This window comes from Stigmatopora nigra, chromosome 1 (genome assembly GCF_051989575.1).
Source record: "Stigmatopora nigra isolate UIUO_SnigA chromosome 1, RoL_Snig_1.1, whole genome shotgun sequence".
Lineage (NCBI taxonomy): Eukaryota > Metazoa > Chordata > Actinopteri > Syngnathiformes > Syngnathidae > Stigmatopora > Stigmatopora nigra.
In genome coordinates, this window is record NC_135508.1 from 22,861,459 (window position 1) to 22,885,501 (window position 24,043).

At 40.4% G+C, this 24,043-nt stretch overlaps 2 protein-coding genes across 2 annotated transcripts in view; both read right to left on the reverse strand.

Annotated features, from left to right (window-relative positions):
• The window catches only part of atp2b3b (ATPase plasma membrane Ca2+ transporting 3b), a 55,165-nt gene extending 41,317 nt beyond the window's left edge, over positions 1-13,848 (reverse strand). The window contains exons 1-3 of the mRNA XM_077721340.1: positions 13,623-13,848; positions 13,144-13,489; positions 4,015-4,761 (exon numbers count right to left, since the gene is read on the reverse strand). Coding sequence (XP_077577466.1) covers positions 4,015-4,252 — 238 coding nt within the window. The 5' untranslated portion in view covers positions 4,253-4,761; positions 13,144-13,489; positions 13,623-13,848. The remainder of the gene's footprint in view (positions 1-4,014; positions 4,762-13,143; positions 13,490-13,622) is intronic.
• A 5,426-nt stretch (positions 13,849-19,274) lies between these two features.
• ccnq (cyclin Q) lies at positions 19,275-23,886 on the reverse strand. The gene is made up of 5 exons (XM_077728588.1): positions 23,352-23,886; positions 22,218-22,401; positions 21,807-21,939; positions 21,504-21,722; positions 19,275-19,956 (listed from the first exon to the last, which is right to left on the reverse strand). Exons 1-5 carry the CDS (start codon positions 23,500-23,502, stop codon positions 19,867-19,869), a joined length of 777 nt encoding a protein of 258 aa, XP_077584714.1. The 5' UTR covers positions 23,503-23,886; the 3' UTR covers positions 19,275-19,866.
• Positions 23,887-24,043: the final 157 nt, after the last annotated feature.

Consider the following 24,043-nt stretch of genomic DNA (forward strand, 5'->3'; position numbering starts at 1 on the left):
GGATGCATCACGTACAATGTCAGGCCCGAGGTATATTGCACCAATTTTCTTCCACAATGGTTACAATGATCACTGACTCATTTGACTACAGTTCTCAAACACACAAAAACTCTAGTCAGGATAAAAAATATATATCGCTGCTCATATGTCAATTGATGAGCTCCAAGGAAGAGAATATGTTTACAAAAAATGTAATGCCTGGCGATGTAATTCTCAAACATATCTATAATAAAAGAAGAAATATGATGTATATACTGTAATGCTCAGGCTTGGAGTAGAATTCTCTTTGTGCTTTTGTACCCGTTACGTAAGCCGAAACCTGCACAGCCCAGTCCGCGCAGCAGGTGAGCATGGTAAGCACTAGGCTGAAAATCGAAAGCAAGCAGCTGAGCCTGACTGCTGGTGTTCCCTCTTGAAGGCATCGGTAAGGTTTTCACCGAATACAACAATCATGCATTCACCCGTTATAATTTTTTTTTTCTTAGGGTAGTCAAGCTTTGTATTACGTTCCAAAACGCCTAGTGGATTTATTAAAGCCTAGAGTCAAAATTGTTCTGTGGTGTACATTCATACCTCTACTTAAAAATGTGTCTAGGTAGAACATTTTCAGGTTTCTCCATTTTTTGTATCCAAATGAGTGACTCAAGATATGAAAAAGATCCAAGTTACGGAATCCCGCAAAAAGTAAATGTATTTCCTTATCCGTTTTTTTATTTTGAAAATATTTTCGCGGATGCATTGATTCCCTACCCTCTACTGGGCTCTAATTTCATCGCTCTCATTCTATCTCATATAATGACAATAAAAACATTCAATTCAATTGACTGTCTCACAACAACCACTATCCATCTTTCAAGATTCTTTCGAACATACCTGTCCAACTCGACTAAATGCTCCCCTTATCAATGATTGCAATTCTCCTTATTCCGCAATTAAAAACCGTACAAATGCAACACGGCACATATTTTCACACATACACACATCGGGCACATGTAAAAGTCTAAAATGTAATAGAAAGTGTACGGCTTTCGAGAAAAAAAAGTAAAATACATTGAGTAAACATTGTAATGTTATGAGTGGTTATATTATGTATTATTATCTTATATTTTTCATTCTATATTTGAAAAGAAATTTTACATAGCATTACATTGAGAACATTAAGAAATTGAAATTTTAATATCACAAGTAAAAACTGAACATTATGAGATTAAAGTCTTCACATGACTTATTTCTATGTTACGAGAAGCGGAAGTTGTTTGACTTTTAGCGATGAAGGGTTTGTTTGAACACAATTCTGCTTTTGGTTATGCACAAAGCAATGCAAGACGTTGCGGTGCCTCGGTTTAACATTGGTGTGAATGTAATTCATTTAATTTCAGAAAGGAACATATAGCAAGAGTCTAGCGCAGGGGTGTCCAAACTTTTTGCAAAGAGGGCCAGATTTGGTAAGGTGAAAATGTGTGCGGGCCGACTATTTAGCCTGACATTGTTTGAACCATTAACATTAAATACAAATTAACCTTTTGGGATTTTTTTAAATTACAAATGGCATACTTTTACTTTTACTTTTTTTTTTACATTTAGGTTTTTACCGAAATCACAAACCACAAAAAATTAAGAAAACTATCAAGGATATCTAAGTTCACGTGAAACATCACATATTATTCACTATTATATGTTCACTGTAGGAACAGTGCTGAAAACAAAACAATGATCACTGCATATTCAAACTGTGATTTTGACCATCACAAAAAAAATAATGAACTGAGATTTAAGAATTTATTCAACTCATGTATTTTATACTGTGGTCAACAGTGCTGGCGGGCCGTGTATTATTGATTTCATGACAGAGGCCACGGGCCGGTAAAAATTTGTCCACGGGCCTTAATTGGCCCGCGGGCCGGACTTTGGACATGTCTGGGACTCTAGCATAATGGCGGTTGTGCAATGGTCTGCGTTTCATTTGCAGGACACGAGTGTTTTAGTCTGGCTGATAGAGGTATAAAACCTAATTTCAGTAGTAGTTGCTGAGTGTGACACAACCATTTATCATGATCACATGCTTTTATTTTTTTTTCTTTCCTTGAGAAACAAAAGCACCACTTAAAACCTGCATTTTATATTTACACCTGTTATTTGTTTGAGGACCTCAAGGATATTTGATGTACAATAATAGTTTTTTGAAACATCATACGAGTTTTTGTGTAAAGTGGATCACAATTTCTTTGTATCACACATTGAGTTTTTACAAGAATTCTGTTTTCTCTTTTTAGCTGTATGACAAAATTAAAAATATTAGACACAACTCTCTTCTTATAATACTCTTACTCAAGTTTAAAACCACCCCAATAAAGAAGAAACATCTTTGTGATAGTGCTAGGTAAAGCTGAATGTTATTTACTATTATTAAAGCTAAATATTTGATTCATTGTGTGTATTGGATGTAATTTTACAGTTAATGTAAAAAATTTAAAAAATCTACAGACTTCTATTAAAATGGCTTGTTTAATTCATATGAAAAATAAAATTAGTGGGTAAGTCACAAAGACGAATCAATGATAAAAGCAATCACATCTAATTAGCCACAATAATAATCTCCAATGACAACAGATTGGAAACTAAACCCTGACACTCTCTCCTCACACTTTAACTCATCTATCGATTGGTTTGGTCGATCAGCTTTCCATTACTAAACTCTCCTCATCCATTCATCGGTCAATGCAACCTACATGTTGTCTAGGACAAAAGAAAATATGCTTTGTTCGGGTAACACAGCCTCAGTTTGATGGGGAGGTTTTATCATTCCAGTTTCTTTATTCTGACGAAAATTCTTCACAATAACAATGATGTTTTTTTCCAAGTGATTTACAGTTGGTTTCATTCAATCATAGGAAGAACTACTTACTATTGCTTATTCTGTGACCACAATAATTCTAATCTTACCCAATAATTCTCAAAGAACAACTATTTGCATTTTTTTAAATCTAATTTTATTTATTATATATATCTCATTAGGCTACAGCACCCCCGCGACCCTAGTGAGGATTAAGCAGTTCAGAAAATGAGCCAATATTCCCATACTATTTGTTTCATAATTCTAGGTAATGACTTAGAATGGATGATGTTTTTTTTGCCCGAGTGTCAGCTGTTCAGCTGTCAGCCATCTTTGAACGATGTAGTTTTTTTTAATCCTTTTCCGATCACTGGAAATGCCTTGAAGATGGTAGTTGTTAGAGGCTAATTATTTCACAATTATTATATATACTAATGGTGGTGATATGCATTCACCACCTCATATTCTATTCCTTTTTGTATGTGGAATAATGACACCTTGCTTGTGTACCATGCCTACTGCCCATTGTTGGCTGAATTAGGCTCCAAAACTGTGTTAGTTTAATTTTTTTCCCTCTTTTTCTTCCGGCTTGGCTCTTTCTGTCTTGCTTAAACCTTCACTTTTAGCTGTAATTTTTAAAAGGAACCTATGTAGGGTTGCTTGCTTTTGTCTCCCCTTCAAAATATAATGAAAATGACCCACACAAATGTCCTCACAATAGGATAACGCACGACCACTTGCCAACTTGCCCGGGTGCTCCTTTCGTATTGGCGAGCCAGCTCAGTCACCATACGCCTTTTCTTCGCACTACCCTTTACTACACTGACTAAGGCAAAAAAACATGGAAAAAAATGCAACGCTCCGTCCAGTGCTCGTAAATATCTTTACACGAGGGAGATGCGGCGAGAAAGACAGTGCACCGTTCTTATAAGCAACCTCTCACATCTCAGCAACCTGGCTGTCTCGTATGCTTGTATCTCAAAATTTGTCTCGTATCTCAAGGCAAATCCTACTTATCAGAATTTTACTCATATCTCAAATTTCTGGTATGTTGGGGCACGCGTATGTCAATGCATTTCTGTATATCTTAAATGAACTTTTACAATGGACATCTGTGTAAAGAACATTGGTCAGTTTCCAACCTAATAGACCCTCCTAGCCAACATGGTACCCCTTCTCACCTTCAGTAGTGCTGGACTGTAGTCTTTGGCAGAGTCCGTCTGTGTCTTCGTAACTCTCCTGGATCTTCTGCAAGGCCTCGCCCCCTCTGAGCTCCATCAGCTCCCTCAACTCCTTCAAGGTGACACCAAAGTCTCCTCCTCCACGGTTGCCATCCTCCCTTCCTCCTCCTCGATTCCCCTTGGGGTAGAACTCCACGGTGCTGTTTGCCATTTCGCCCATTGTAGCTGTTGTGGACATGACACGAGGTCGATCGCTGTTGTGTTTGTCCTTCAGTTTGTCCTCACCTCAGTGACCCGCTGGTGCGCTGGCTGACAGCTTGCTCATGTGTTCAACAGCTCGTCTGGCTCCTTCCCTGATTTCTTCTTCAAAACGAACTTGTTCTCCTACGCTTTAACGATCTTTTGCGGAATAAGGTGGTGTTGATTCTGTTGTTTCTCTCCCCTCAGTGTCTTCAGTGCCTTCTCTTTCACTTCTCCATCACTGGAGGAGGAGGAGGAGGAGGAGGGTGAGGGGGGTGAAGAACAGTGTGCTTGTGAGCTTCGCAGCCGTGGTATCTGAACAAATCCAGCTTTCTTTTCCTGTGTCTCGCCTGTCCCCCTCTCTCCAGGTTCACAGCCAGTCCAGGGACAGGCGGGCCGGTGGAGGTTCACAGGAGTGGCCGACGAATGGAGAGAGGGGCCGGTGAGCCCAAGTTAGAGAGGAAGTGGGAGCCGATGCCAGGTAGGTAATAGTTACTCCTGCTCCACCTAGAAGAAAAGAATGAATATTAGTGCGTCCAATTATAGACGTTTTAGCCATCAAGCAGAATAAATGTGCCACCACATTTTCTCTCACATACAACTCTACCTTTTCATTCATTCATTCATTCATTCATTTTCTGCGATGCTTATCCCCACAAGGCTCGCGGTGGTTACTGGAGGCTAACCCAGTTGTCTTCGGGCCGGAGACAGGGGACACCCTGAATCGGTGGCCAGCCGATCACAAGGAGTTATAGGACCCTTTAGGTTCACACTCATACCTAGGGGCAATTTAGAATGTCCGACGAGCCATGTTTTGGAATGTGGGAGGAAACCAGAGTACCCGGAGAAAACCCACAAAGGCCCAGGAATAGCATGCAAATGTCACACAGGGGGACCGACCTGGATTCGAACCCAGGCTAATGCGCTTACAACTTATCCTCTGGTGGGCCGCTCACAACTGTACTTGTAATCTATTTCCATTTTGCCGTCTCGATAACAGTGTATGAATCAATAATTGACTGAAAAAGACTTGAGATTGCTCCTTTTGAATCAAATTGCTAGAGCAGACAAATCAAATTAATTTTGAAGGCCACTTTAACTGCAAAGCCACATAAATGTATCATCACCTCGTTTTAAGACAAGAAATTGACAAACAAACTTAACGGTACCTGACTTTTATCACTCGCCAGTAAAATCAAGACTAACTCGTAGCCAAAAAGCTATAGTATTAATAATCAAAATTTGCGATCATCTTCATAAAGTGCCTTATTATTCATGCATTCATTTTCCAAACCGCTTATCCTCACAAGGGTTGCGGGGGATGCTAGAGCTTATCCCAGCTAACTATGGGCACTAGGCAGGGGACACCCTTAATTGGTGGGCAGCCAATCGCAGGGGAACAAAGAGACGGACGACCGACCATTCACACTCACACTCATTAATAGTTGCAATTTACAATGTTCAACCAGCCTTCCCAGCATGTTTTAAGGATATGGAGGGAAACCAGAGTACTGAGATCAGTTAAGAATATCTCCAAAATATCGATTTTTGCCATTTAAAATTTTAACTCATTTCCCGATAGAGGTTGAATTCATGAGTTGATATTGCTGTTAATGGCTGTTTTTAATCAAACTGGGTAAATAGCCCAGCAATGGAGCCGAGGAGTTCTGCCCTGCTGCTGTTTTCTTCAGCTCCAGACTACTGAGGAACTGTGCAGATAAGCTTGGAAGGGCGACTCTAAATATTTTCTACCTCGGTCCCAGTCTGCAGAAGTTCCCCATCTCGTGGAAGACTTCCTGTGTGTGGTTCCAGTTTTTGTCCAACTTTGCAACGTCTTTTCGAGTCTGCATCCGTTTTAGATACCGCAACCAAAATGGCGCTGTTTAAGCGGCAGCCGGCTGCCACGGTAGCTCAGTCCACACTTGCTCGTTTTGTGTTTTTGCTGCTTTTATGTCTTAATATATTGATGATTCCATTTACTTTGATTTGCTTTGTACTTTGTGCTTTTGCTTTACTGTTCTGTCTAATCACCCTTTTGCTACTGCCACAATGAAATTTCCCGAATACGAATAAAGTTATCCAATCCAAAACAAAAAGAATGGATTTAATGACATTTTTCATTTACATTTTGAAAATCTTCTCTCAGGAGATGAGATTTGATGAAGGAATTGGTGGCTTCATTGAAAAAAACACTATGCCTAATGTGGCTTTTCTACATGGCTGTACTGTACTATAAATACAGTTAGTCACAAATATTGTCTGGTGGCTCTTAATACTGAGCTGGCATGCATTTAGTTGGAGATCTCCCTGCTGCACTTACAACAACTCCAATCAGAGCACTCAACAAACAACGAATGCAGTCAAACTTCACACTCAAATGTCCCTCTATGTGGAACACTCATTAACTACATTAGAAATATAGCATGCTCAAATTAACATCCTTCATTGCAGCCCTCCGGGGGCCCTCTGAGCCTTCTCCGTTGGCCTAAATACGATCAGAAGTAATGAGCGTCTTTTACAACTTTGCTGAAATTGTAATCATTTTATTTTTAACTGTCTATTATATCCATTTCATCGCGTGATTGTGTGTTGGCATTCCAGTTTCTACTTGTGGCGGCCCGGTGAGGGGAGTGGTTACCGTGTCTGCCTTACAGCTCTGGGGTCCTGGGTTCAAATGCAGGTTGATCCATCTGTGTGGAGTTTGCATGTCCTCCACGCACCTACTGTGTGGGTTTTCTCCGGGTGCTCTGCTTTCCTCCCATATTCTTAGGAGGCTGATTGGACACTCTAAATTGCCCCTAGGTATGGGTGTGAGTGTGCACGGTTTTCTGTCTCCTTGTGCCCTGCGATTGGCTGGCCATCAATACATGGTCTTTCCTGCTTCTGGCCCAGAGTCAGCTGGGATAGGCTCCAGCACCCTCCGCAACCCTAATGAGGATAAAGCGGTCCAGAAAATTAAATTAAATGAGATGAGGCTTTTTCTTGTTGATGTATGCTTGGAATCTCTCATGAACTTTTGGAATCCTAAAGTGCTCGTTCATGTCATTTAAAAATCATCGGGTTTATAGTTTCTTCTTTAAGCAATCACATTTTCGATTAGTCGAGGCCCACCTTGGCAAATTGCCAGAATTCTGGAGGAGGCTCTGTGTCCGGCTGGCTAAGTGGGGACACATTTACAAATGAGAAAATGAATAGTACTTTTCCACCTTTGAGCCATTCAAAGTGCTTTTGACACTATATGTTCTATACCTACTGATGACGTAATATCGGGAGCAACGTCTTGCTAAAGGATTCTTAGGCAAGGTCACCAGGGTAGGGAATCGAACCCATAAACTCTTCATTGGAGAACTATAACTCTACCACCTCAACTGAGCCACCCCTCTATAGCTAACCTCATGCATAACCTCAACCACACACAATCCTCATTGAGCTACTTACAACATTTTCACATAGACTTTGATGATCAGTAAACAATTTTATATTTAAATTTATTAACCAAGTCACCTGATGAAGTAGTGGTTTATTTGCCTGACTTTAGTGGGGATTGTGAGTGCAAATTGTAGTCTGCCTTTCACCCAGCTGGAGTAGCACCCCACAACACCAACCAGGATAATAAATGATTGAACGAATATATCAAGCCTTTACAAATATGTCACTCGCCACACACCTGGTCAGGGTGATGCATACAAGGATTTGGAAATTGCAATACTCTATAGTGTAAGTGAGAACAAGTACTATGAGATCAAATATACTGTACATAGAAATATTTTTTATTAAAACTTATGGTTCTTGGGTTTTTTTAAAGAAAGGACAATTTGCAAACTGCCAAATAATCGAACTATTTTTAGTGATAGATGATGATTTAAATATTTTTATTTTTCAATGCAAGGGTACAAAGAAATATTCAGCACTTTGTGTGCACCCAATGAGCCTTCCACTTTAACAGCACTTGGCATAAATAAAATTTCACTTTTCATGACCACACCCATTTTTTTTCATTCCTTCATTCATTTTTCATGCTGCTTATTCTCACATGGGTTGGGGGGGGGGGGGGGGGTGTACTGGAGCCTTGTCCAGCCAACCATGGCCATCAGGTGGGGTGCACCCTGAATTGGTCCCTAGCCAATTGCAGGTTTTTATTATATGTGTGGATATTACAAGTATTGAGCAAAGACATTTATAAGAATGATTTCATCATTTTTTTAATGTCATGGGTTGTTGTTTTTTTAATAAGTTATGATTTTTTCACCCTTATATGTCCTCTTTACTCACTGGTTTTCATAGCAGTCAAAATGGATTGTACATATATTTATGTCAATGACATGCTTTGAGTTCTATACTATGAGGGAAAACGAAATACATTTTAGTGTTATATTTCTGTATTTATTCATTTGAATTGAATGAATTTTGCTTTTATTAACATTGTAATTTTTAATATGACGTAATATTTATTTTCAACACCACTAACCTGGGTTAGTTATCCCAGCTAACGAGTTGGAATCGAACCTACGCTATGGAGTGGCAAATACATTGATATTAAAATAATTTGTAAAAAATACAAAAAAAAAAGATTATTCATTAAAAAACAATAACTGTTAACCCACTATAGTCACTTACCCTATAAAGTTTTCAAATCCTAAGTGTCAACTTCTCAATAGCTCTCCTTGAAATGTTTTTTTTTTTTTAAAATACATATAACACATGAAACCATTCAGAATTTCGATTCATTTTTATCATTCACTTTATGAACTGCTATCCTCACATGAGTCGTGGAGGGTGCTGGAACCTATCCCAGCTGACTTTGGGGACCAGGTGAGTGACACCCTGAATTGGTGGCCAGCCAATCACAGGGCACTAGGACACAAACAACCATTCATGCCCACACTCATACCTATACCTAACTTAGGGGGTACAACCAGCCTATTATGCATGTTTTTGGAATGTGGGAAGAAACCAGAGTACCTGGAGAAAACCCACGCATGCCCGGGGAGAACATATAGACTCAACACAGGGGGGAACAACCTGGGACCAAACCCACGACCTCAAAACTGTGAGGCTGACGCACTAACCACTCATCCACCAGGCTGCCCCTAAGAATTGGATGTTAATAAGAATAACAACAACAACAAATATGCTAATCGTCATCTGGTCACTTAGTTTTTGCAAAGATTTCCTATTGTACAACAGTTGACTTTGTAAAAGAAGAAAGCCTACAATGCGAGTTGCTCTCATTGAACATACTGGACATCATTTCCTAATTGCGGAATTCATGTTCACGTTTCAAATCGTCTCTGGAGATGATTCAATTAAAATAAATCTGACATCAACAGTGTTTCATGCTGCTCGGGAGTTTGCGTTGCTTCCACTATCCTCAAGCCTGCTTCATCCCACATGAGCAATTAGTGAGGCTATGACAGTCCTGGATACTGCCATTATTACACGGCAAACACACCATTCTGATGAGGCTATTTTACATTAGGAGGAGCATGCTAAGGGAATCGGGGAGAAAAAAACCTGCATCAAAGATCATGGTGATTTCATATCTTCTTCCCCTGGCCTTATTTTTCATCCCTTCTGACCTGACAGAGCGTTATTTTATTTCTGAGTCACCTGCTCCCTTCTTCAAGTGTCCTCTCTTACACTACCTGCTACAAATGCACACACATGCATGCAATTTCATGCCATATAGCTTACTCATCTCTCGGTTTGACTCCCCCATTCTCCTCCAATGACTTTATCTCCCGCTATGTGCTTCCTACCATTGCAATCATTTATTTACTCAGCTTGTCACACTCTTTTCTTCCCAGCTTGGTCTCTTACTGATTCTGTCTGATTTTATGAAGCTCACACATGCAACTATCCTGAAAGGTATTTTTTCTCTTCTGCTCGTTCAGTGCTTTGACGTGTTGCAATTGCACATGTGGGTGCCGCATGCGCATGAAAGAGTGGGAAAGCATGCACAATATCATTGCTCATTTTCAAATAAGCATCGCACGCACAGACCATGTCACTTATGCAACTGGAGGCATTACTGCTATACACACACTCATGCCTGGAGACATCTCACACTTTGCTATCACACGTATAGCCAAATGCGTATTTGATTACAGTCCTTTCTACATAAAGAAGTCTGGAAGAAAGTGCACAAGAGACTTCCATGTATAGAAGAGATGTGTTTCAACATTAAAACAATCAAACACAAAGTTACCCTTGGCCATTACTACTTTGTATTATGGGTGGAAAAAAATGTAAATTTAAAGAAAGAATTATGTAAAACCAGTAGAGTGGTCCCTTTCAAAAGGGTTGTAGGGGGTGATGGAGCATATCCCAGCTAACTGCATCCTTGACTGGTCGCCAGTTCCCCGTAGGGCACACAGAAAGACAAACAACCATGTGCACTCACTATCATACTGCCTGCACGCACCATAGTCAGGCAAGTGAACCTCTACACACAAAGGCAACTATAGTGGTACCTCTACTTACAAAATTACTTCATTCCAGAAATGGTTTCTTATCATGGATGTTTTTTTTTAAGTATTAATTCTCAAATTTGTTCCAAGGGCCTCGATATACGACCAAATAAACCTTTTAAAAATCATCAAAGTGTACCATTTTGTGTGTAAGATACGATAAATATCATTAATTGTATTTTTAAAGAAAAAAATTCTGTGTTTCTAATTCAAAGATCCTTTTGTAAAATCCAAAAATATATAAAAATGCTTGTGTGGGTTTTCCATGGTTACTCCCACATCCCAAAAATGGTCGGGGAAGGCTGGTTGAAAATTCTTAATTGCCCTGGCTATGAGTGTGTGTGTGTGTGTGTGTGTGTGTGTGTGTGTGTGTGTGTGTGTGTGTGTGTGTGTGTGTGTGTGTGTGTGTGTGAATGGTCCCCTTGTGCCCTGCAAATTTCAGTGTATATAAATGAATGAATGGATGAATCGCTGTCAATATTTAATCCTACATTTGATAGTTTTTACCTCAACACATACAATTCACGTATAACATTATTGTGGCCTCCTTTCTCCACCTGTTTAGTTTTGTCATCTGATTCATTTGTTTAAACGTTTCCATGCAAAATACAACACGGACATTCATTTCCACTTCAGCACAGCGGTAACAGCAATGACCGCTGAGAGAAAGGACAGTCCTTTTGGGATTTGATTTCAGGCCAGTAGGCCTATGTATGCTCTGTGTGGGTGTGCATGTGCGTGTGTGCCAGACGGGTTAATCCAGGGTACACACACACACACACATACCTGAGCACTTGTGATGAAAACTAATACATGCGCCTGCTCTGTGCTGTGTGCTCTTTCTTGATGTTCATGCAACTGTTGTTGTTTGTTGTGTCACTCCAGAACAAATCTCTTAGTCACAGCAGCATAACTTGTTCACTGCCTTTGACAGCAAAGGATGTCAAATTCATTTCAAGTGGGTTGGTTAGCTTTGCATGCTCATGTTTTAGTGCCATTGACGGTGATAGAATCTCAATCCATTTTCACTAATTGAACCCTGTTATGCACAAAGTGGATTTAAAATCCACTATATATATATCTATATATCTATATATATATATATATATATATATATATATATATATATATATATATATATATATATATATATATATATATATATATATATATATATATATATATATATATATATATATATATATATATATATATATATATATATATATATATATATATATATATATATATATATATATATATATATATATATATATATATATATATATATATATATATATATATATATATATATTAGTGACTAAATATAGTCACTTGCCCTATAATGTAAATTACAAGGGAGGAAGGCTATTGTCCTCTTTCGTTAGACAATGGAAAAAAAAGTTCATTTGGGGGGGGGGGGGTCTGGTTTGTCTTTCATCGACAATGAGCTGCGAGCAACATGCTGCCTATGTTCTTTGTGAAATGCAATATATTGCAGGGGGGTCACACATAAAGCCTATAATTCCTTCATCGCCTTTTAAACTTGATGATGAAAATGATCCAACTTGGCTTTGACTGTGGCTAAAATACGTGCATTCAATGACATCAATGGCTAGCATGTAGTTTGTATCGCATGCATGTCCCTCCCACGTGAGCTTCACCTCCAAAGGCACACACACAAACACACACACACACACAGTTAATACTTGCTAATGCTGTGTTCCACTGTTCTCTGGCGTGCGGCACCGGTCCAATTCAAACCCAAGATGACCTTTGTTGGTCACCTTCAAACGTGCCTAATCATCATCATGGCCATCCTCCTCCTCACATCACATATATGGCAGCAATAGAAATCATAGCAAGTCAATGCTGTTCTGTAGCTTCAAATTCAAGGCCTTTGGCTTCGAGGTGCGCCATTAACCTATGCCCCTTTCACCGCAAGGTTACCGGGCCTAATGTACTGATACCGGATCAAACCGATGGTGTACGGTCAGGTGCGACAAAAAAGAAATGAGACATAGAAGGGGATAGAAAAGGGCTGTCGGTCCTCAGAAGAGGCCCGGGCAGCTTCTCACGCTCGTCGACAATGCCGGACTGCAGCCCTTCGCCCACCATCCGTGGGAAGGACAGACGTGCCTCGCTTTGAAGCGCTGCAGCCGCGTCATTTAGCGCTGTTTATCAGGGTATTACGGTATGCCCGCTTGGCTATCAGAGTAGCTCAGCAAGGCTCGCGATGACACACCAGGCCCGTGCGTTTTTCACCGATTGACGAATTGAAGTCTTTTTGGGGAAAATTCCAAAAATTTTCACGCGTACTCGTCCGCAATCACAGCAAGTGAGTCGCGTGGGGTGAATAGGAGTCACGCACCCATGCACGCGAGCACGCACGCCAACACGCACGGACTCGGCGACTCACCGTGCAGGCCGAGCTCAAGGACATCAGCATCAGCATCAGTGGGCGGGCGGAGAGCCACAATCCCTTGTTAATCTGGCGTGTGCGTGGAGCGGAGAACGTCCCGGCCCGGATGAGAGGACGCACGGGGAAGCGGGAGGAGGGGTCGTAGCGGCGGAGGAGGCACTGCCGGGAGCGGAGGATGAGGATGAAGAGGAAGAGGAGGAGGACGAGGAGGAGGAGGAGGAAGACGACCGTGAGCCGGCTACCGCAGTCGGATGGAGGGGAGCCGATGAAAGGCGAGTGAGGAGGAAGCACGTTGCTGATGAATATTCCACTCCGCGTTCGTCACCTGACTGTGGGTCTGCGGCTGATGGAGGGAGGGAGAGATAGCTGCATGCAGAGAGAGCGAGAGAGAGCGAGGGATTCGCCCGCTCCAAACACCTCTCTCTTGCGGGCGGGCGGGGGCGGCGATGGGGTAGCGGGGACGCGCCGGTGCTTACCGCCTGCGATGCTGCCTGCCTGCCGCTCGGTCGGTCGGTCGGTCGCTCGGTGCTGACGATTAAAAGGACAGGGACGGAAGCGGTGAAGTGTCAAAGAAAAAAAGAAAAGGAGCAAAGAAAGGGCAAGCTGACAGGAGATGCTCCTGCGACATCTCTGGAGGAGGAGACGCGCGCGGACAGGAGCCTGCGAGCGAGCAGCATCCACGAGCAAGCAAGGGAGGAGGAGGAGGTGCTGGTGATGGTGATGCTGATGCTGGTGCATACGTCACCCCCCTCCTTCCTCTGTACACTCTTCTGCGTGGTGACGACAGCTGACACACCGCAGCACAGTGAAGGGTATTGCGGGTTAAAGAGACACGTAAAACAAAATAACCCCAACGTTCAAAGTGGATTGTCCTAAGTGGAAAATCCTCAATACCTGTAAAAAAAAAGAAGAGGTGATTGTCTATCTCAGATAACAGTCTTATCTACTGAAAGTCATATTCTAAAATTGTGGATATATTTGTTCCTTGGTATCATTCCCACATACAAATATTGTTTGCAAATCAGACGCCTGCCAATTAAATGATTGGCACGTCTAAAAAAAAATAACTGCAAAATACATATTGTAAATGATTAGTTTTTTTTAATTTCTCTTGGCAACTTATGTTTTTTTTTTAACCAATTTTGATGACTTTGGTTTCACATTTTGTGTACCAGTTTCTGCAATAACAAGTTACTCCTTCAGTTGGTTCTCGTGGCGACACCCAACTGCAAATTATTTTTGTCTTCGGATTTATAAATTCTCATCTCAGGGTAACAGGGGGTGCTGGTGTTTATCCCATCTTGATTCCAGGCCTGAGGCTGGGGACATCCTGGATCGGTGGCCAGCCAATCGCAGGGCACAAGGAGACAAAGGACAACCATGCACACTCACACCCATATCTAAGGCCAATTAAGAGTGTCCAATGTATGTCGTTCTTTTGTCAATACACCCAATGGATTGTGGCCTGTATACATTGACATCAACACAGCTTGACGAAGCGTAGAAAGTAGCATTGGAAAAATTACGCTAGCTAGTAGCTAGCTACTAGCTAGCTACTAGCTAGCTACTAGCTAGCTACTAGCTAGCTACTAGCTAGCTACTAGCTAGCTACTAGCTAGCTACTAGCTAGCTAGTAGCTAGCTACTAGCTAGCTACTAGCTAGCTACTAGCTAGCTACTATTTGCAAATGGATTGTGGCCTGTATATGACATCAACACAGCTTTACGAAGGGTGGCAGGCAGCGCCGGGCTAGTTACGCAAGCTACACTGGACATGGGCATCAACACAGCTTTACAAAGGATGGCAAGCAGCACGGGGCTAGCTACTATTTGCGAATGGATTGTGGCCACCTGGACGAACGTATAAAACTCGTTTTAACTAGCGTTTTCGATGGACAATTGTTCAATTCGGACACAGAAAATGAGGACTTTGATGGATTTGTGGGTGATGATGATGTGAGTACATAGTAAAATGGCTAAATAAAGTGCAATCGAACTAAGTTTTGCTTCTGTTGCCTTTTTAAAAACATGTTTTTAGCGTGTGGGTGTAGCGTGTATGTTTTGTATTGCTATGCTTGGTTGCGTCTATAAAAAAACGTGCGTCCTTTGTGTGTAAAACACAGAAATAGCACTCGATATTGACACTGCGGCTAAAAATATCATGCGGCGTATAGTCGTGAAAATACGGTAGATATAGATGTAGATGTAGATGTAGAAGTAGATGTAGATGTAGATTTAGATTTAGATTTAGATTTAGATGTAGATGTACATATACAAACGTGTCCTTCCTCCGGCAGAAAAGCATCGTAACCCACCAAGTTTGAGGAGCATGCCATTCATAGTCTGAAATAGAGCCCATCATACGTGAAACGTATTCTTGCCTCGGTTTTCGTCGGTTTTCTGCTTCTAACTCCTCCTCTTCCTCTGCTCAGCGCAAATCAACAAAGCAAGGGCCCCAGGCACTGTCCACGGTGCTGAAAGACAACACACGCTCATGCTGAAAACCCATCATCGCGTCTTTTATGCAATACCAATGCACTGGCAATACACTGTAAATTCATGGACACAGAAAAAGAAGCATTTCAAAACATAAAGTGCCAAGAAAGAGACAGCTATTTATAGATGAATCTGATTAATATATAAATAGATACCATTTCCTCTGGACTGTAGACACACACACTTTTACACTTTGATGAAAAGCTTTGTTTCCAATTTCATCTATTCCTTCTCTTATCATCACATCATGTCCCAGGAGCGCAATAAAAAAAAACTGACACAGTTTCATGGGCGGATGAGCACTTTCAATATTTCCATAAATAGGTACAAAAAAATCTGACTTTTAAACTCAATTTGTAAGAGGTGAAATCTGAATAAAAATTGCATGTGATAGTCAAGTCACACAATAGTATTTTTTGATCAATGAGCATATTGGTTGGATTTAAGGTCTATGATAAAATGTGTGCTTTTGCAGGGATTCAAAATATAACATTTGGGATTTAGCATAAAAGTCAAATGATAAATAATGACAATTCAAATTTGAATTAAGGGTCTACAATTGACTTGTTTTCAGGAAATAGGACCAAATTAGTATTTAAGTGCCTTAATACAGACATGCTTGCTTGGTTTTAGTTACATAAACAGAAATGTCCTTGAAATTAACCATTTTAAATTAGTGCCTAAGGACTTTCCACTTTTTAAGGTCATGTGCACGTGTTGCCGCCAGCAGTGGTGATTTATATATTAATTCGAATGCTTCTCAGTTTGCAAATCCAAAGGAAAGAGCACACATAGCACTAACTAGTGCATTTTATGTACCAAGAAATCCTCTTTCAGCTTGTTACAGTCACAGAATAACAGGATGTCAAGATGATCTCTTGTCACGTTTAACTCATTCATTACTATTGATGGTGGTACTTGTCCCAGTCATTTGGATTGGGAGAAATCAGTCGCTACATGCCCCTCCCATTCAAAATGGCCGTGACGTCTGCTGCCATTAACGAAAGCCAATGAGTTCAAATGTCACACCCAGCCTGGCCGTCATACTCCAGTCTTTCCTGTCCTCCCGCTTGGAGTTCTATCAATGACGATGCCAGCCATTAAGTTAAAATGTCACTGACATATTTGAATCTTCCCTCCTCTCCCTCTTTGATAGCTATTGCTTACAATAACAGCTAATGAGTTAAATTGCCACACTCACCCTACCTTGTCATACTCTAGTCTTTCCTGTCCTCCCGCTTGCATGTCTATCACTGTCAATGTCAGCCAATGACCTAAAATGTCAAACTCATCCTACCCTGTCACACCGTACATACAAAAAGCACACTGTTTCATTATCTTTACTCCCCACAAACGTTCTTTTCAGCCATTCCCTCCAAGCTTAAAATTCCATCAATCCAAATCACTCTTCCTTTCCATACTCCTGACTCTTTCCCCTAGTTCTCCTTCCCATCTGATGGTTAATTCATGGAGTCTGGCTGAACATGCTTCCTCTCCATTATTAATATAACATTAGGGAGACAAGAGGGAGGAGAAGAGAGGGGGATAAAAAGGCCGGAAACAAGTAGAGAGGGTGGATGGGAAGACAAGGAATATGGAGAAAGGGCAGTGAAATGAAGAGAGAGCATCTGGGATGGGGAGAGAGTGTTTACCCCCGATAGCTACACCGGTGGGAGTGTGACAGATGAGGAAGAGGAAACGAGTCGGGGGGAAGGAATTCCACGTGGCACGTGACACCATTGCAATGCACGCCATGTCCCATTCAAAGAGAAAGGAGGATCATGTGATACACATATGTATTTTTATGGAGAAATACAAACAGTTACAGAGTGAAATTTAAAAAAAAAGGGCTGGGGGAGGGAATATAGAAAGAAATGCAACCAGAGTGCATTTGCCGCGCATCAGTGTTCACACACGTAGTTAAGCCTCTGTGTCTTATGCGCAACATAAAACCAGAGCGACCTGAAATAACCCGCACTGAGGTTTTTTTTCTTTCTTTTTTCTTCTCTCCGACACATTAACCTGAAGTCTGTCTGCGTGTGAACAGATTTCTAGGTTTATGACACTGGAGCACTCCATGTCTTGATTCATCTTAGCAACCAAAACATATTATTATATATATAGTCTTTTTAACACAAAGAAAGTACTGCAAGGTTATTTTGTATCATCAAAACAGCTCATGATTTTTAATTGGACAAACAATGATGCAGATATTTACACACATTTCAATAGAAAAGCTGTACTCCAAAAAATAGCAGTTCGGAAATGACACTTCAACTAAATATAAGATTGAATAATAATTACAATGCATTGGACAGTTTGTTAGATTCACGTTTTACGCAAAATATGGTAGAAGTAAGCCATGTAGGCTACATTGAGGTACACCAAACTTACTCTAAAAAATATGTCTCAAGGCGACGTGTTGACTTTGTCATTCAGCATTGCCTATTCTCTTTATTCAGATATTAAGAGACTAAGGCCCATAAGAGTGAAAATAACATTGGTATACATACTGTATGTCTGTGACTAAAGGATTTTTTTTTAATGTTAAACTGCCTTACAAAATATACAATTTGATTGCCACTGAACACAATGGCTGGTTAGCTAAAATGTTCACATTCTGCATTAGTATAAAGGCGGCCAAATATACAGGAGAGGAAATACATATGCCGGACATGGTGGCCATGTGCATTTCTCCTTAATGTTCACTAATGATCTGCTAATTAGGAATTCCTGGGTGGGGATGTGTGGGACTTGCGTAAACATTGACTCACACCGACTTGTCCCTCGTGCATGAGAAAAGAAACACAATAGAGCTGATCCTCAGTAGCTAGCTTCAGAATTTAAAGTTCATAGGGGTTAGCATTCTTTGTTGCCATATGTGCTCATTTTCAAACAACCAAATCAGAATGAGCTAACATGAAAGAGCAAACTAAAATTAACACCACTGCATTGAAATATAGATAAAATGCAACATTTTTCTGATGAATATTTAACTTTTTGATTCACTACTGTCCCGACACACGTGAGTGCATGTGTTGTGTGACCAAAGCAAAATTGAGAGCTGAATTGCTGTCATGAATGTCATTTGTACAAAGGTCTATGATAGGCTAAAGCTGAAGTCTCCAACCCGTTGTGGGTGCAGGTTTTTTTTCCCGACCCATCCAACAGAAACAATTTAACCAATGAGGTTTCTGCTGAAAAAAGAAGCACCTAACTGGAATCCACTGATTACACTTCTATGACACCAGATTGGTGGAAAGGTTTCCTCTTACAGGTTGGAATAAAAACCCACAGCTAATGTGGCCCTTTCTGGAATAGCTTGGGGACCACTGGGCTAAAAAGACAATGAGATTAGTTCCTGGGCTAATGCTTGACTGATTTACTTGTATGCCAACCAAAACAAAAAGCCAATAGTGGGAAAGTAAGGACCGACAGATTCCCCTCAAAACGAGAACCTTGCACTTTGAGATCAAGTGTGACATATTGGGCACTTTTGAGTTAAAACCATTATGCACGATGTCCACCATTCATATTTGGGGGAGCAGTGAAAATACTAGTGACAACACACAATTGTTGGAACTAAGCAACTTGTATAAAAAACAGAACCACTAAAATAAGAGGTAATTGGAATAATGTTCTCACATTTGCTTTTATTGGAATGTGCAGGTGAAGTTGTGAAATCTGAGTGTATTCTATGTCTTTTCTTTTAGCTCTTAAAAACAGCTCCAAGAAGGAAAATGCCTGCAAATACCAAATATACACACAAATATAACTCAGTATGCAATGGAAAGATGAGCTATCCATGTTTATTTTGTCATTATTGTCTAGGTCTGCACTGTCTTCTGTGTCTGTATTTTCAAATTTTGTTGTGATGACCGATATAGAATTTTTGTTAGAATGGGCAATTAACACTAACAAACTAACCATTCAGTTGAATGTCTGGACAATGTTGTTTTGCTACCAGAAATACAAGCCTAGAGAATGTCTTTTTTTACTGCACCACCAACATATCTGCAACTAGAAAGGCAGGAAATGAATTGTCTCCACTCTGTGTTACCCTTCGGTAGTGCAGTTTTGAGTTCTTGGCACAGTTATCCAAATCCCTCACACACACACACACACACGGACACAATAGCCCGCAGAAATGACGCATTGGCGATTATAGATGCACAGGTGCATCAACAGTTGGCATCTCGCATGTGCATGACTGCCAGCAATGTCTTCACACACACTTGGCCTCCATGTCGTACAGTTGGAGAAGGTCAGAAATCACGGTATCCAGGTGGGCTTTGGTTACGCCCTCACAAAGCACCTGCACACATACACATATGTAGGCATGACTTCAAACAACCTAGAATTTCTTGCCGTTGGGAAAAAAAGTCTTTTTTTTTATCATTTGCATTTAAATAGAGCAAAGCGGAGCTTCCATAAAAGGGACCTCATTAGTGAAATTGCTTGACAATGGAACATTTTTAAGTGCACTACTCTCAGATTAATATAACAGGGTGAAGACTGTCAAAAAGTGGAGCAGTAGATGGTAAGCTTCAATCAAATATAATAGGTTACTGAACTGTATAACAACACATTGGCATTTCTACTCTCGTTAATCCTATAGCGACATTGGAAAAGAATTTGTAAAAATAAATCACTTATTGGTCAGACGGCTTGATTTTTATACTTCCTGTGTTTCATTGTCATTAGAAATCGATTTTGGAACATACTATATATTCATTTTATTATTTTTACAGATGACTATTAAGTGTCAATTTGATTTTAAAATGGAACTGGCAACAGAAAATCCAAGGATCAGACCATTGATTTCCCTAATTCCCATGTAAAAATGTCATTTCCAAAATGACGCAAAACCAACAGGAGGTAACCTGGATATGGCCAAAAAGATCAGCAGGAAGTAACACACAGGTAATTTCCTAAAAATCAATAGCAAATTATCCCAAATTTAGAGGATGTGACCGCTAAGTACCTTAACATGACAAGGAAGTGACAGAAAATTAACTCTGCCCGCCACTGACAACGTTAGAGGTCCAATTCACTTAAACTGGCAATGGATGCTGTTACCATTTTGTGGCCAAAATAAACTGATCCAGCCTACATAAGATCTATTTGGCATGAATGTAGGCCCACGAATCAAATTGAGTTTGACACCTCTGGTGAAAAGAGCTATTCGTTAGCTTCTACTTGGCATCAACAAGCAAACAGTTCAACCCAAAAGAACGCACATAATTAATTGGCTGCCGCCTGATTTGAATACCAATAAATACATTATCGCAGGGCGTTTTTAATTATTGAATAATTAAATTCATATTATTACATTTGGATTCACTTTTAGTTTTGGCATCTAATTTCTTAATTTAGTAATTATATCGAGTGTTCTTTTTACTTGTATTTATTCATGTAGTTATTAATTTTTCTATTTATAGTTTTTATCTGATGTTTTGGTTCATTTATTTATTTTTAATTGTCAGCTATGAGCTCCCATTTTCACTCATTTTTGGGTGCAAAATGCAAAATGTCTATTATTAATAATCTATTTTTTCTCCCATGGCTTACCTACTTAATATGTTGTTACTACATGCACTCAACTAACCCCATCCTTGAAGTATTTGTTGGTTGTGTGTCAAATTGTAACTCTTAATTTCATAATTTTAACATGTTCCAAAAAATATATAATATAAAACAGTATGATAATTGAGCACACCCCATTAACGCACATAAGCAAATACAAATCTGCTTTTAGTATAGAGATTTTGTCCTCTATCACAAAACTACGTAACAAACTTGAAGAGAAATAAAAAGATCCCGCTGAGTGCACAAAATTCTTAGCCAATCCCACATACACACCTGCCACCAATGTTTCTCTCCAACAGGAAGCTCCACTCCGTAGCTGGTGAGAGCCAAATACAGTGTCGCTATAGCGATGTGTTGTGGCCTGTGCCGGATACACATGGATCCATGGTAGCAGTCTCTAAGCAACGCCCAGGAAGTTTCAGCAATGGGGCATCTCGACCAAGCGTGGCGGTTCACCAGTGATCTCACTGTCATCAAGTAGTGAAGTAAATACTAGATCGAGGATGAGATAGAAGAACCACTTCCAGAAAAGCGCTCAAAACTATGATGGAAAAAAAAGTGGACCGTCCAACACACCTTGTGAGGGTGCTCAAAGGAGACTTGGAAGTTGAGCTGTCGGAGGATGAGAAGCTCACACTTCACCACGCTGTCTCTTAAGTCCCAGAATTCCTTGTCACATTCTAAAGGAGGGCTGCCACTGTTGAAGTACCTGAGATGTTGGAGACAGTGTTTCAGTCGACAACCGCAGCACACAGAACGGGAAAAGGCTGAAAAAGGATCTTTATTTAGACACGATCATTGTGCTTTAAATTAGAGGAATAAAGTTACCTACTTATTTTTTTTTCTTTTCAACAACTACACTAAATAGAATATTAGTATATAAGTAATTTAAACGTGTTTTTTTTGTTTTTGCTCTGTTGATTTCTTGTGGTTGTGCACTTTTTTTCTTTGCAACATTCCCCCCCACATACGGCGAGAGGATTTTACCTGTGGCTTACGTTGATAATGTCTCGGGTCCTTATGTGCTGTTCCTCCACTTTGCCTGCCAGGTATACACAGCTCATGGCCACCAGGTATGGTTCATACACACTTAAGTTGACGCATTTGAAGAAGTTGTGGTACAACACGCACGCTGTAGCCACTGGTACAGAGTGCATGCCAAGCTTCACTCCTGTGCAAAAGATAGACGTTTTTTTGTATTTATTTGATGACAGTAAATAATTCTCCTCGTCAATTGTGTTCTTTAGAACAAAGCAAGCTTTTTATACGTTGGTAGAGCGCCCTACACAACCTTAATGAGGATAAAGCGGTTCAGAAAATGACATGAGATGAGAAGTATTAAGAAATTGGCTGCCACTGACGGCAAAAGATGTCCAACTTATTTTACTGGGAGATATTGCAAATCAAACTAGAAGTGGTTAGCGCATCACCCTAAGAGTTCTGAGGTCAGGGGTTCGATTCTAGGTCAGTTCTCACTGTGTGGCATTTAAATTTTCTCCCCAGGCTTACGTGGGTGTTTTCTCCGGGTACTCCGGTTTCCTCCCACATGCCAAAAACATTCATGGTAGAGGTGTAGGACACGTTAAAAAGTTGTCCGTTACCTCGTGCCCTGCAATTAGCTGGCCACCGTTTCAGGGTATCCCGGCCCTCTGGCCTGAAAGTTAGCTGGGATAGGCTCAGACACACACCCGTGACCCTTGTGAGGATAAGCGGTTCAGAAAATTAATTTATTAAAAAAATGTAACAAACGTATTTGCAACTTCAACTTGTACGGCCCAAGTGATTTGTTAAGGGGGGGGGGGCGTTGTGATTTTTTTGTTATTGGTGTTTGGGGAAAATGTGGACTCTCCTTAAAACTTAATTTTTGGGATACAACGACTATGACATGGTAAAAGATAGCCAGAGTACAACATTTGACTTTCCACAACGTAAAATTATATTTGTGCGGTTATTTCTCAGACATTTGATACATATTAGTGATGGATCGCAACGAGTTTTTGGCAGATCTTCAAAATCGGGTCAATGGGAATCACATGTAAAAATATATGATTGGGACATCGCCTAAGTTACTTCTTCAGATCTAAATGCCTTTGCACTATTGTTTATTGCGCGCTTGGTTACCTGATTCCATTATGAAGCGACACACTCGAAAGTGTGTTTTGACGTCACGAGGAATTTGCACTTCTCCACGTGAGCCATAAGAGTTCCCAGCAGCTGGAACCATAGGTGGATCGTAGGAGGCAGATGAGCGACAGGACGGACCTGGTTCCATGACTTCTGGAACATCAGCACGGATCTAATTACTTATAAGCGGAAAGACAGTTTACAAGCATCTACTTTGGTCACATCAGTAAGTCTATTTGCCAAATTAAGGGGGATGACCCAATTCCTAAACAGGAGCGTACCATGCTGCGGCTAACAAATAGTACCTATCGGAAATACACTAAGTAAATAAGGCTCCTGGCGGTCAAATTTAAATACAAAAAATCACAATAATAAAATGGGGTTCAATCATCCCCTGAACTAAGAATACTTCATATGGCTGTTATATCGCAAACAATAGTATTCCGTCATCGACGAAGTACAAAAAAGTAGTTTGGGAATGATGAGGGGGCGCGCAATTATTACGTCTAAACTGTCGCACAATTATGACGCAAGTGCCACAAAAAATGGCAACTCGCAATCACACTGCTAAATCGCAATATTAAAGATAATTATAGTAAATAACATGTTCACAACTATTTTTCTTTTGTACTAATGGGAAATGGCTGACAACGAAAGTGTTTAGTTATGTTTAAAATCTATTTGGCTTT